Below are 15133 nucleotides of genomic sequence, written 5' to 3' on the forward strand. Positions count from 1 at the left end.
AGTCTCCTCCCCCACTATTGCTGTTACGCTGTTACACTGTTACTTCACTTTTTAAAAATTTGATGGATAGACAAAAGAGTTAATAGAACAGCTCCATTTTCACAGGAGTCTGTTCTTGTTTCTGTTCTTCTTTCCCCAGATGGTAGGAGGACTGGGGCAATTAGTATCCTTTGCAAATTGCAGGAATGAGCAATAGAATCAAGCAATATTTTATGGTTAAAATCAAATGTTGACAGATTTTGAATTGTAGCCACATTTCATGGAATTTTAGCGTTTTAAGGTGAGGGAATTAAATATCACTGTTCAGATACTCAAACAGAAATACTTGAAACTTTCACGAAATCAACCATCTCAGTCAAATTATATAATGTACAAAAATCCCGTGAAGATTTGACATCAAAATGTTCTGAGAACAACTTGGAAAAGAATGTATAGCATCACATTCGCTTCACCCTTTCATCATTTTCGAGATGTTTAAAACTGTTTGGTTGCTGGCTGACCATAGAAGACCCTTTCACTAATAAAAAGCTAACAGTTTTAGGTGTTCTTAATTTCTGCTTGTATGGACCATCCCCAATTATTTTAATTTAGGGACTCATAGCTCTAGAGCAATTGGCCATGTTGGCAGGGGCTGATGGGATTTGTAGTCCATGAACATCTGGAGAGCCACAGGTTGCAGACCCCCTACTCTAGAGCAGTGATATCCATTCATCAGCTTGGGAGACACATGGGGCTCTTTGACATTCTATCTGTGGCTTTTCCCCAACGTGGGCAAAGTCCTTGCAGTGAGGCTTATGGCTGACAGGTGGCTCTCCCACATTAAAACAGCCATTTCAAGAGATATTGGAAAATGGGTAAGTTGTGAACCTCTTTGAGCCACAAGATGGAACAAGGTGACCCACTTTTTCCAACAAGCCCTTTCCCTTTTCTGGGCAACTACTGGGAGGAGAGACTAAAAGCTCCTAGCAGCCAGCCAAGGAAAGAGCAAGCCAGTCACCATGAGGGTGGTGGAGGGGTTTATTCCCCTTTCTCCTCACACAGTCAACTGGTCCTCCTCCAGGCACCTTGGCAATCTCATTCTCTCACCTGACCAATTAGGCTGAGAAAAGAGCAAGAAGACTGAGCGGGAATCTCTTCCCCACATGCCAGAGACACAGGAACTGGCTAAGTTTCAGCAGTGGTGAGAAGAGACAACCTGCACAGAGATCCTCTGGTTACTTAAAAGTCTATAGTCGTATGGCTCTAATATTAACCATTATATCTTCTTGTGTGTGTGTGTGTGTGTGTGTGTGTGTGTGTGCGCGCGCGCGCACACAAGGCATACAGTAGTCAGGTGGCTCTTTTTGGCTGATGGTAATGAATTGCAAATATGGTTCTTTGGGAGCTGCAGAGTGAGTTCTCTATCGTTCAGAATGAAGCCAGTTCTTTTTAATTCCTTGCACCAACAGAATAACCCTATGCCAAATTATTCCCGTTGATTTCCAAGGTCACACTCTGTACACTGCAATCCATCTAATACTGTCCTGGAAGACAACCCTGTTGAGTAATGTTGAGTTGGATTCTGCGAAGATCTGCTTACAGAGCAAACCTAAGCAGGTCTTCTGGGAAGTGAGTTAAATGTTATGCAATGAAGTTTTACCTGGGAGAGTATTCTTAAGGACCACAACTTTAGGGACATAAGAAGAGCCCTTCTGAGTCAGGCCAGTAGACCACCTACTTTAAGTATCCTGTCTCTCACAGTGGTCAACCAGTTCCTCTGTAGACTAGCTAGTTCCTCTGTAGATCCAACAGGGCACAGAGGCTGATGCCTTCCCCTGATGTTGCCTCCTGGCACTAGGATCCAGACTTTGGATTCCAGAGGCTTACTGCCTCTTAACACAGCTTACTGCCTCTTAAATGGAGGTTCCCTGTAATCACCATGGCTAGTAGCCACTGATAAGACCTAACCTCCATGAAGGATGTCACCTCTTTCTGTTTTGGAATGCCCCCTAAGTCTCTTACATGCATCAGTGACATTTTGTTAAAGGTCTGGACAGGCTGGCAACATTTGGCAATACAAACAGCACCGGGGAGGCTAATGGAAGATCCCCAAAGCAGGTCCCATCCTTGGTCCTCTTAAACTGCACACAGTAATAACAACACTTTGCTGCAGTAGGGTAGTCTAGAGTTAAAAACCAGAGGTGGTTGGGCTTTTAGTTTTTGAATATTTTTGACTGGATGGACTGAGATCAAGTCGGCAGTTCTTTTGTATCTTGGTAAGTGGAGGGCGGGAGAGAAAAAGAGAGAGTGAGGTTCCTGTCCAACAGCCACTTAAGACAGCTGATTGTCCATGCCTTACACATGACAGAGGTTGGTCCAATTGTGAGATAAAGCCCCACAGAGGGAGGCTAAGAATCTGGGTGCCCCAAATCTGTGTGAGCAACTATTCAGCTGGACTCCTCTGAGTCACTCAAACCCAGATTCAACACCCTGAGGCCACCTAGAAGTGCCAAGTTCAAGTGCTGGGCTTTGTGCCCCAAAATATATTTTAGGTAGAGACTCGATCTGAATCACCTGACCTCAGGTGAAGAAGAGAGGCCCTCTGTGTAAGAACAGAGAGCCTTTTACTCTCAGAAGAGAAGAGTTTGGATCAGAGGTTTGGATCCCATTGGGCAAAGTGGGCAGTTGCCCTGGGCGCAGCCCTGTGGGGGGCGCAGGTTTGTTTGTGGGATTTTTTGTATTTTCAGTGTTTTTCCATTTTTGGCCTGCAGAGGGTGCAGTTTTTAGGCTAGCAGCAACCCAAAATTCTTGTGGGATTACTTGGGGAGACTCCTCCTGATGTTGGCCACCCAGGTTTGCGGGAGGTTTAGTCTGTGGGAGTCCAAAAGCTATGGACCCCCAAACTGGGTGTTCCATCCCCCACTGTTTCCAATGGGAGCTTGGCTAGATGAGGTTGGTTGACTCCTATGAGGGTCCATAACTTTGGACCCCCTGAACCAAACTTCACTAAAACCTTGGGAGTGTACTATCAGGAGATTCTTTTTGATTGATATTCACCTTAGAGCCTCTTTGTGTTTACAGGGGGTCCAAAGCTATGGACTCCTCAAAGGGGGTGCCCCATCATCCATTGTTTCCAAATGGGAGCTAACAGAAGATTAAAGAGCACCTCAGGGTCCATAACTCTGGACCCCCTGGAACCAAACTTCAATTTCAGTAACCTGGGTGGTACTTTCAATAGTGGAGCCCCCTAAAGATACCCTGGAAGCTCTTGGTGCCGCTTGGGGGCTTAAACAATTGCACCCCTGCCAGCAGTACAAATTTCCCTAGATTTCTTAAATCCTGCCTTTGACATGGACTTAAAGGGAGAATCTTGAGGTCCCTAGTTTAAAGACACATTGCAAGTGATGCTGTTTCCAGAGTGGAGAATTTAAATCCTAAAAAAATAGCATCAATGCAAATGTTGTTTAAACTGGGAACTCCTCAGATTCCTCCCCTTTACAGATTAGTGAGAATTCAAATCTCCCTAGCTCAAAATCATTCATTGAAAATGATGCCAGTTTTAAAGTGGATTCCAGCATCACTTGTTTCCTAAACTAGGGAGCCTAGATTCTCCTTTGAAACATTGAAAGTGATGCTGTTTCCAATTAAAAAATTAATACAACACCATAAAATGTTTTCTATAGCAGCAATAAAACATTTTGGAAAGTATTGGTGAAAATGTTTTCAAAAATTCATTTCTGCTGTGTGGTATGGCTTAATATTGTGCCTTAGATTTCCAGTGGGAGTTGGGGCAATGTTCTATAAATGCATGGTGGACTTTGAAACAGCCTGATGTAAAAAATCATTGCTTGGTCAGCAGTGGGGGAGGGTGGCTGCCTACGGGGTTTCAAACTCCAGTTTGTCTAGATATTTTACCACTGAAGCTACAAGTGGGGAAGGGGGGTGCGCATTGCATTGGGCACGCGCCTGGGGGGGCATCAAATGCAGGTTTTGCCCAGGGCTCCAGTTTGCCTAGTTACGCCACTGGTTTGGATTTATATCCTGCTTTTCTGAACTGTAAGGAGACTCAAAGGGGCTTACAAACTCCTTCCCTTCCTCTCCCTACAAAAGACACCTGGCAAAGTAGAGGGGCTGAAAGAGCTCGGAGAGAACTGTGGCTAGGCCAAAGTCATCTTAATCCCCCTTCTCATCTAGCCCAAGGTCACCTTAATTGCTCACCTCAAGGTCTCCTTAATTCCTCCAGCAGGTCAAGGTGGCTTTCAGGGAATGAGCACCTCCTTCTTCCAATCCGCCAAGCGCAGGGCAGCCCTGGAGCAGCCTTCCATAAGGGTGCCCAAGGCAGGTCGTTCAAAGCTGGCTACTCTAGCGTAAATTCTTGTCCCTATTCATGAAGAAAATGTTAGTGTGCCCTAGGCTGCTCCACCTCTGTGATGTGGTGACCAGTCCTCAAGACTTTTAAAAACAACCATCTGAGGGTTGGCTAGTTTCCGTGGCAATCACATGCTCTCCCGGCCGACCTGGTTGGGAGAGACCGAGGAGCTCGGGCTGCTGGCTTGCAGCCAGCAGTCGCAGGGGACTCCTTTTGACCATGAAGCAGCGCCATCCTAAGCAGAGTTACGCCGGTCGATGGAAGTCTATGGTTTTGGGGACGGTGTGAGGCTGCTGCTCAAGATGGCACTGACAGCCAGTCGGCTGCACTTGCCTTCAACGGTGTGCGCGGGCTTTTTTTTAATTTTTGAAAGCTGCACTACCCAGAAACGCAAGGCCTCTCTTCTTGAGAAAGGTCGGGTATCTATACAACTGGCCAAACATACAAAATCATTCAACCCTGAATCCGGACCTATTTTATTTCGCGGAGGGGCCTAGGCCTGCAGGAGTACAGTTCTTGGTTAGAGGAGGGGCCTGGTTCTGATCCGAACCACGTCCTCGGGAATCGACTTCCATTGAAGCCCAAGGATCAAAACTCCACCCGACTTGCACGAGGTGCGAGTGTCAGAGTCCTTAAATGTGCTTAAATGTTGGCGAGTTTGAAGCCAAGTGGGAGACCGTTCATTCATTCATCCGGTTTTGGAAACTGTTTCCTGGTCCCACAGGTCAAATCAGCCTCGGTTTCCGCAGCGCTTTCATTTTTCAAACATCTCTTGGGCTCGTTTCTATATAACAAGCAGCTGCGCCTGGTGGAACTGGAATGGCCGGAACCCTTCTGAGCCAGAAGTCGGGCCATGAGAAGTCCTATCAGTTTTTCCCTCTCGTCACTTACACCGAACACAGAACGGGGCGGGCGGGCGGGCGGGCGGGAGGCCCCCTACATCGGGCCACCACTCTGGGACAGTTGCTAGTTTATTTATTCCAGGAGAGTGAGTTATCTGGGCGGAGGCTCCGGATCCAAGGCGAGAAACTTTCCCTTCTGGCCCGGCGGATGCTTGGCCTGGCTTCCGCAGAGAGAGCCCTTCCCGGCTTCTTGGCGGGTCCCTTCTGCGGGCTGGCGGTTGCCGTCCCCGGGGCTCCCTTTCCCTTCCCTCTTGCCAGTCCACGCACGCCTGCGCACAGGGTGCTGGTCCCAGCACAGGCAGGGCGGCTTGTAAGATGAGTGAAGAAGCCGAGGTGGAAGCAGGCGGCGGGGGGGGGGGGGGGGGGGAAGCTTTGTCATTGAAAGTAGCTCACTTTGACAGTCGCCAGCCAGAGAGCCGGCCCTGACTCCATGTCAGGGGCTGCCTACCTGCCAGGTGCGCCAAGATGATGGGCATGAACGCCAAGCCGCCGTTCGGCATGCACCCTGCCCTGCAGGAAGCCAAGTACTCCAGCCTGCACTCCAGCTCGGAGGCGATGCGCCGCGTGTGCCTCCCGGCCCCGCAGGTATGTAGATGAAGCATAATTACTGCTTTAAGGCACATTTTTTGACAGGCCCCGGCTTAATGTTTTTTTCATGTCACCAGAACAACCCCGTCTGGCTCGCCCTCTCTTTCCCCCCCCCCTCCCCGCGCTCTGATCCACATGTCTGCTCAAGCAAAGCATCCTCTGCCTTCATATTAATTTTTATGACCTGAGCTTTGAGGAAGACTCTCTGTGCTCGAGCGAGGGAGAGGGGGAGAGCGGGAGAGAGCGAGAGAAAAAAATGTTTTTGAATCCTGACTTGACGGTATTCCCCACTGACTCGGCTCTGCGCGTTCTTGCTTGCAGCTCCAGGGCAATATATTTGGAAGCTTTGATGAGAGTCTGCTGGCCCGGGCTGAAGCTCTGGCGGCTGTGGACCTGGTCCCCCACGGCAAGAGCCACCCGTTCAAGCCCGACGCCACTTACCACACCATGAGCAGCGTGCCCTGCCCGGCTACCTCTTCGCCCACCGTGCCCATCTCGGCCCCCGCTCATCCCCACCACCACCACCACCACCTTCCGCATCCCCACCACCACCACGCGCACGCCGGAGCGCCCCAAGGCCTCGACGGCGACCTCCTGGAGCACCTCTCGCCCGCGCTGATGGGGGGCCCCGAGGCCGGCGCCGTCCTGGCCGCGCAGCTCCACCCGCACGCCCACCCGCACCTGGGCGCCGCCATGGGCCACCTGCACCAAGCCATGGCCGTCGGCATGGGCCCCCCGCCGCCGCCCGCCTCGGCCCCGGCCCCGATCGCGGCGCCCCCCGCCGGCCTGTCCTGCCTGGGCGACGTGGAGTCGGACCCGCGGGAGCTGGAGGCCTTCGCCGAGCGCTTCAAGCAGCGGCGCATCAAGCTGGGGGTCACGCAGGCGGACGTGGGCTCGGCGCTGGCCAGCCTGAAGCTGCCCGGGGTGGGCTCGCTGAGCCAGAGCACCATCTGCCGCTTCGAGTCGCTCACGCTCTCGCACAACAACATGATCGCCCTCAAGCCCGTCCTGCACGCCTGGCTCGAGGAGGCCGAGGCCGCCCGCAGGCACCCCGGCGGCGCCAAGCCCGACCTGTGCGGGGCCGCCGCCGCCGCCGCCGAGCGCAAGCGCAAGCGCACCTCCATCGCCGCGCCGGAGAAGCGCTCCCTGGAAGCCTACTTCGCCCTCCAGCCGCGGCCCTCCTCCGACAAGATCGCCGCCATCGCCGAGAAGCTCGACCTCAAGAAGAACGTCGTCCGCGTCTGGTTCTGCAACCAGCGGCAGAAGCAGAAGCGCATGAAGTACTCGGCCGGCGGACACTGAGGCCGCCCACCCCACTCACCCACCCACCCAGCCCCAGGCAGCCCGCAAGAGTTGGGAAGAAGGCTGACTCGGGAAACGAAGTAAGACCGCGGGGCGGGGAGGGGAGGGGAGGGGAGGGGGGGGGGTCCTCTCTCGAAGGACAGTCCTGAGGAGCCACGGACCTCGCCAGCCTCGACCCTCCCGCTGGCCGCCGGCACCGAAAACAAAGTTAGGTGTCCTCCCGTTCCCCCTGTCTCCCCACTGTGGGTTACGGCTCACTTGGTGGCGGGTCTTCTCGTGCGCTAGAGTGGACGACCTTTGCCGCTTGTGCTGGACGAGGGGAGACTTGGAGAGGTACTTTTCTAAACTTTAAAAAACCTCAATAAGAAATTCAACGATGGTTGTGGTTTGGAGGGGAAATGGACCCCACGAGAGACTGAACAGGTGTGTGTGTCCCCCCACCCCCAGATGCGTGACTTATATTAAAAAATGCTATTTTCAGAAAACTTGTTATGAGTCCAATCTAAAGTCAAGTTTTGGGAAGGTTGCTGATCAACTTTCCCCTCGCCTGGTCATTTGCATGCTGTCCGAGATCAGTCATTCCTTTTTATACTGGGATGCTTTCGTAACGGGAAGGGAGAGCTATATTTTTAACTCCGAGAAATATGGGTGGGCTGGCTTTGGTCGTCAGAATCCTCTTCTAAGCACAATAATGATTATCTCCTAGATAAAAAGTCTTTTTTTTTTTCTGGGGTGCGTGTTCTTTTCAGGGGACGTCTGTTTCTAAATTCCCCCCCCTCTTTACCCATCTGAACTGAATCCCATCATCGCAGTAGAATAAAAAAGATTGGCACCCTGTCCCGGACACGTGTAAAGGGGGACGTCTCATTCATTCATTCATTCATTCATTCATTCATTCATTCATTCATTCATTCATTCATTCATTCATTCATTCATTCATTCATTCATTCATTCTAAACTAGCGTTTTAAAAGCCCAGACAGCAAAACTTTCCTTGGTTTTAGGAAGTCACATTCGCACCCAGGCAGCTCGGCCCATAAAACGAACTGAGGAATTGGAGGAGTCTCCCTAGGACTTTGGCCATGGTTGACTTACTGGGCAGGTCGAGATCTGATTTAAATTCATAGAAGACCATGAGCCTTTCCCTCTGCTTGCAGTGAGAGGGTTCGCGCGGGACGTCCAAAGAAATCTGAACTTTTTTTCTACCGCCGACAATGCATGGCCTTCTACCTTGTTTGATCTGAAGGCAGCCACAAGGAAGAGGCATCATTACAATAAAATCTGTCCTTCTCTGTCCGTTTTTGTTTTTGTTTTAATTAAAGCTGACTCCACACTAAGCTATAGAAAAGGGATCCTCTTTTCAAAGATGTTGATTCTGTACTCGCAGAAAGTTCGCCCTGTGCCTCCGCCGCTCCCCCCCCGCCAAATTTTTCAGATTTTACTCCAATAATTTGGTGCGCCTGCGTCATCTCCCGTAGCTGACACGTTTGTTTGCTGTGCCTAGAAATCTTCCGGAAATTAGTTCTGAAACTTCTCTAATAAAATGCTTCAACCGAAATGAAAGTCGTCCCCCCGCCCAGAAAACTTGCTTTTTGGGGTTGGGGGGCGTATATTGAAAAATGAGCAAAGCTAGCGCAGTAGAGAGCTTTGCACTTGAAATAACTGAAAATACTATTTTATCTATGCGCAGGAACTATGTTACTGATTTAGTGGGCAAATCATTCCATCAGGTGTTACTCCTTGTTAGATTACTCACACTCACACACACACACACAAACACACACACACACACACACACACACACACACACACACACACACACAGAGAGAAGTTCGAATCAGAGTGTTTTCCCAGGACATCAGGCCTCTTCATACTACATTTTGTGTGTTTGTGTTTACCACTATAGCGATCTTTGCACCAATTTAGTGTACTATAGAAGTTCTGTCTGTCGCGGGAGGAAATGTACAGTAACGTTTGCCAGAACCTTAAAACTTCTTGTAGATGCAGTTTGCTAATGATTACAAGTAATCTCGCAAAACATATCTCTGTTCATAAGAAGTCAGGCTGTCTTCCTGTAACAAAGTTTAGCTAATTCCCCCACCCCCCACCCCAGTATTAGACAGATGGAAGTGCATTCTCTGAAGTTTCATTAAGAAAACCAAAGCTTTAGAAACAGCGCTGTCCAGGGTTCATTTGGAATTCTGTTTAAAAAGAAAACGAGAGCTTTTATTTATGCATCCCACAAGCACCTTAAACGATTAAAAATTAATGATGGAAGCCCATTGATCTTCTGTACACCTCCTCTTCCCGTTTCAGTGAATATCCAGCAACAAAATTCGGAGGAGAGACTACTAACCCTATTTTTTAAGTTGGGAAAAGAATCCTAAGAAGTAGAACGATAACATTCCTCGAATGTCCTGGTTTTATCTTGTTTGTAAAAAGCCTCGATTATTCCCCACCCCCAATCAAATATCCTTTAATAATAAATGCCCTTATGTCATTGCATTATATTGTGGGTTCTAAAATTTTAAAATAAGGTTGATGCAATATTAATTGGATAACTGGTATAAAAAGGACAGAAAGCAACTCTGCCTGCATTCTTGTCTTCACTGATCGCTAAGCATTCAAGAAATACTTTTGAATAGCTTAAGAGTTTTTTAAAGGAAAAAAGGTAAGAGATATTTAAAGATTTTTCTCAACCCTGTTTCCCTTAAGCTGTATATTTCTATAGACATTTCCTTTTATTGACTGTGCGTCCAGTTCGAGAAATTTTCTGCTACTTCTGGATACTTTCTCTTCACTTCTATACCAGTTGTGTTCGTTTCATCAGATAGCTAATTTGCAAACCCGAGATTAAGAAGGCATACTCTTGTTTTAACATTCCTTTTATTTTAAAAATTTAGACGGCTTTCTGATATGAAATGACTTTTTTTAATAAATCAGGCTAAATGCATAGCAAATAGGGAACCTAGAAGTTTTAAGAGAAGATTGAAAGAAGCGTCTTTTACTGTCAGTATCTTTCGTTTCCTTCTTGGTATATGATCTCCGGAATTAAAAACTTTTCCAAGTTCCAGCAAAATCACTTTGATGATTCCGTTTTGCGTTCCAAAGTTGGCGTGCTGTCTTTCAGCATTTGGACAGTTCCCGATAAAGTCTCTCTTTCTCTCTCTCCACCCCCCACCCCCTTTTCATATTTTATTCCCGGCTCCGTCCTTTTCCAGTACATTCTTTCTTTTTCAAAGTCTCATATTTTATTTATCAGTAGCTGTTGGGTTGTATTAATGTATCGCTGGCTTCTTACGGGCATCCCCGCGCAGGGCCATGCGCTGCGTTGAAACAAAGATGGGGCTGAGGTTGGCGATTGTTTCTCGTTGATTTTTGCCACCTACACAGTAAGGGTGCTCTTCTGCATTTGGCTGCCTTTTGAGAAGGAAGTCCAGAATTGATCTGGAGGCTGATGAAGGAAACTTAAAGCGATGCTGGAGAAGGAAAGGAAAGGGAGAGCGGTCCATCTATGCGGTGCTTTTTACTGTTCTAATACATACAGGCAAGTGTCGCCTACCTGTGTAAAGGAGCTTCTTTAAGGGCAGTAGAAGTGGCATATATGGATTTTGGTTTCTTAATCTAAAGTTTCTCTTAAAGTTTCTCCCTGGGCGCGGGGCTCACTCAGTCCTAGCAGTAGGAGACCATTGCGTGGTGTTGGGGTAGCTTTTATCTTCTACCCAGCAGTGCCTCTTAACAAATGGTGGTTCCATTGGTCCAGGCAAGGAAAGGATGAATAGAGAGTGTCCATAGGTTTATATCTACTATTACTGTGCGGAGAGGTTATTTAGTATTGCATTTCCTCTTCTGCTTTCTTAGGCATCTTTTGCCAAAATAGTTCCACCAGGCATCGGTAGAAACCTTTGGAGATACCTTTTGGAAGAAAACTTCTATATATGAAAGAAAAGGAGAACGGAGATCATTTTTAAAAACCACAATCTGTTTCTCATGAATTACCTCAAATCAATCATGTGAGTTTCCTCTATTCATTTAGGAACGGATGAAGGACAAGTTGGTTATTGGGTCAGAGTGGAATGCACTAATCTCTTCCATCTCCCGAACATGTGCTCTCAGGTACCCACACAGTGTAAGTAAAGATGCTAACCAAATTCTCCGATCAAGTGCTTGGGCAGCAGGGAGGGAGGATTTGGTAGCTCAGTTAGCAATTGCTGCAACCCGGGTGCAGAATTAGATTTAAGGGACCATTTGTTGAAACTGAGTTGCAAACACGGCCCCTCTCCCTTTTTGTTTCAGTATCTGCACCTGGCTTCTCTTTGATGTGTTCCTCTTACTGTCTGGCTGAGAGCAATTCTTCCCCTCACTCTCCTTTCTCTCCATTTTGTTTCTGGCCCTCCATGGTCTTATGCAAAAAAGGAAGGAAGGAAGGAAGGAAGGAAGGAAGGAAGGAAGGAAGGAAGGAAGGAAGGAAGGAAGGAAGGAAGAAAGAAAGAAAGAAAGAAAGAAAGAAAGAAAGAAAGAAAGAAAGAAAGAAAGAAAGAAAGAAAGAAAGAAAGAAAGAAAGAAAGAAAGAAAGAAAGAAAGAAAGAAAGAAAGAAAGAAAGAAAGAAAGAAAGAAAGAAAACCCTTTTCACTCACTCCCTGGAGGGAGAATGCTCGGGATCTGCAAACTTCCTCCTCTTCTGCAAACATATTTAATGTCCACATCTCATAAATCAAGACAGTAAAAGCCCCCCCCCCCCCCAATGCGTGGATTAGACGCTCCCAAACATCCCAGCCTGGTAATTGCCTGAATTCCTCTGGGCCACTCTGGGCTGGAGTCGCACGCGGGGATCTAATCAATTAGTCATTAGGTGGCTCCATTAGCTCCCTAATATAAATGTCTCGTGTTAGTTTTCCTGTAAGTGAATGAATTAAAACAATACAATCATTAGCCCAGAGGAGCTGCAAAGGACGGCCCAGCAGCTGGAAACCTGACACGGTGGCTTCTTGTAGCCTTGGCAAAGTTTACCCAGCACTGGGCACAGAAAGCTTCATTTCATCAGAACTGGCATAATGAGGTGCATAAAACAGCTTTCACCCACCAGCAGAAGATCCCCTTCAGCTCTTCAAGATGGGGGGGGGGGGGCAGCAGTTCTTTGCAGACAAAGGTCCCAGTATCAAATGCATTCATATATCAGATCCAGAAGCATGTATGGTCCTTAAACAAATTCTATAACGGGGGTACAGTTTTTTTTAAAAAGATGCAAACTATTCTTGGACTCCTTAGTAATGTGTCTTTTACTTTACTATGGTCTTGACAAGTGTGTGGTGGCAGTAATTCCTGTGATGACCTATAAGCCCACCTCTTCACAGAGCAAAACTTGGTGCCTTTCTCCAGTCTAAAGAGCGTCCCTTCAAGTTACGCAGCTCTTGTGGGTTTTCCAGGCTGTATGGTCATAGTCTGGTAGTTTTTGCTCCTAATATGTTATCAGCATTTATAGCTGGCGTCTTGAGAGGCATGTCACAATGAGACCGCGTGGCACCTACCCACAAAGTTCATGGCCACATAGCCTGGAAAACATCCTGGATTCTGGCCATGAAATCCCTTAACAATGTATTAAGTGTCTCTTCCTTCAACAGAAGAGCTACTTGAGGAAGGCACTTTCAGCTGGAAGAACTTCCTCCATCCTGAGGGAGGCAACAGGTCAATGTGTTTGCATGGCTATAGTTTACATATTTCTGCAAAAAATTTCAAGAAGAGGGTAAGATGCAAATAACTGGGCTTGTTGCTAATGGAACTGGGTCTGCTAATGTTGCTAATGGAACTGGATCTGATCTATTTCTAAAGGGCATTGCTGCAGATGGAAGAGACAGAGCAGCCAAAGGAAAGGATGCCTGGGGTGCTCATGCATTGTACAACTAATAGGAGAGGACCAAGATTCCCAGATTCATGCTTATAACAGAAACCCACAAGCTATTAATTCCACAATAATCAAATCTTCATCTTGAGATCCTTTCAAGGTATATAGTTAAATTTCTATCCTAACCTTACTAAATCTTATGCAAATCCATATCTAAATCAATGACACCGGGAAAGTATTTCTAAACAGTTCCTTGAAAAATACTTGAGATACTTTTGGTTCAAAAATTACATTGGCAATTATTATGTGTGTGTGTGAGGGAGAGAGGAGGGAGAGAGGGAGGGAGAGCAGGAGAGATCAGGATCTGGACCAAAGTTGAGTAAAAAAAAGAAGTAAACCAAAACAATCTGAGGCATATGGATACTGGCATTTTCACTTGTGGCAAGTGAACTGATTGTAAAATTTGGATAAATAAATGGTTGTCAGGAAAACTGAGACCTATATCTGTGTCTACAAGTATGCTAGGAAAGTCTCACTTAAACCAATAGGATTTATTTGTATATAATTGGTAGCCAAGACAACTTTGTGGCCTGGAATAGTTTTTTTAACAAGTAGAGAACTGCCTTTTGGAGCCTCATGGTTTATTTTAGCGGCTTGTGGGGAGCATCACAAATTGCATGCATGGAGTCTCTCTCACAGCATACACATACATACTCCCAGTATACAGTCATCTATATTCTAAAAATACAGCAAAAATTTATACTCAAGATAGCTGTTATTTTTCCATAACTCTCTTTTTCCTATGAGTTAAAACTGTCTTCTGTTCAATTGAGGCCAACTTACGGTGACCCTGTGAGGTTTTCAAGGCAAGAGGTGTTTTGCCATGGGCTGCCTCTGCACAAGAACCCAGAGCTTCCTTGGTGGTCTCTCAGGCTTCCAAGATTTGACAAGTTTTGGCTAGCCTGGGCTATCCAGGCCAGGGCATCCCTGTAAAATATATAACAATATTGTGTACCATTCTGGAACGGTTTTGGTTTCAGGGATGTCATACTATATGCAGCTATCCATCAAAACCTGCACAAAAACTTGCTTAGGATTGCACTGTAATGCCAAATTAGCATTTTCTTTCTCTGTGTGGCATCCTGTCCATTATAATCAATGTCCTGCCCATTATAATAATAGTGACTGACTTTACAGGACTGTTGCAAGAAATACTGTGATGATGCATGTGAAATGCTTTGAACAGTGAAAAGTGCTACATGAACAATAAAGACCATTTTTATTGCTTCCACTGCTGCAGCACTTGCAGATCCAAGAAAGCCTTGAGTCCAACCATACATTAGAGAGAAGAATGCAAATGATCTCAGGCAGAATTTAACTTTCTCAGCAATGCTGGCTCACCCTAAACTCTCCCTTCCCATGGTGGCCAAGCCAATCCTCCAGGAAGGTAGAACAATAGCATATCCAACAACCTTACAATTTGTTTGTTTTTTCCCCTGCTCATGAAAGATGACTGAAACAGTGAAGCAGCTGACCTGTTTTCTTTCTCAACTAAAAATCTTAAGGATGTGAATTATAAACCATTCCTCTATGTGAGGCTTGCAAAGTACCAGAGATCGTTATTCATTCCAATGGAAGAGTTAGCTCAGCTGGATCCTTTGCAATTCTTCTATTAAGTAATCCCAGCTTTTGAATGAGGGGATTCCTGCCACAGAACATAGTGTGCACATTCTTTGATCAGATAGGTATAGTTGGCCAAACGTAAATGACTCAGAGCTCCTTTATGCCTAAAATAATTGTCAGGCAAGCATGGGCAAAATTGCTCATGCTGAAATCAAAGGAGCTAAGAGACTCTGTTTCTTCATAGCCACTTACATTAGCAACATTGATCTAAATGAAAACCCAAAAACAAAGTCATGTAATGTCTTCTTATTAAGATGGGGGAAAGGCCACAGGGTCTGCTTTGCATTCTACAGGTCCTGTGTTCAGCCCTTGGCATCTCCAAAGGAAAGAATAAGTTGTGGGTGATGTGATAGACTTTTGTGCTTCCTGGGACCCTGGACAGCTGCTACCAGTCAATTCTGTGCATAAAGGCTAATGCCAAGCTGGCTTAAACATTATATAAGAGCCAGCATGGTGAAGTGGTTTAAC

General features: G+C 46.7%; 1 protein-coding gene across 1 annotated transcript; it reads left to right on the forward strand.

Annotated features, from left to right (window-relative positions):
* The first annotated feature begins 5715 nt into the window (after positions 1–5715).
* POU4F3 (POU class 4 homeobox 3) lies at positions 5716–7246 on the forward strand. The gene is made up of 2 exons (XM_048492081.1): positions 5716–5835; positions 6160–7246. Exons 1-2 carry the CDS (start codon positions 5716–5718, stop codon positions 7138–7140), a joined length of 1101 nt encoding a protein of 366 aa, XP_048348038.1. The 3' UTR covers positions 7141–7246.
* The last annotated feature ends 7887 nt before the right edge of the window (positions 7247–15133 follow it).

This window comes from Sphaerodactylus townsendi, linkage group LG03, assembly GCF_021028975.2.
Source record: "Sphaerodactylus townsendi isolate TG3544 linkage group LG03, MPM_Stown_v2.3, whole genome shotgun sequence".
NCBI lineage: Eukaryota > Metazoa > Chordata > Lepidosauria > Squamata > Sphaerodactylidae > Sphaerodactylus > Sphaerodactylus townsendi.

Coding starts and splice junctions, on each gene's coding strand:
- POU4F3 (XM_048492081.1), top strand. CDS start 5,716: ATGATGGGCATGAACGCCAAGCCGCCGTTCGGCATGCACCCTGCCCTG. Junction 5,836..6,159: donor TGTGCCTCCCGGCCCCGCAG/GTATGTAGATGA, acceptor TCTTGCTTGCAG/CTCCAGGGCAATATATTTGG.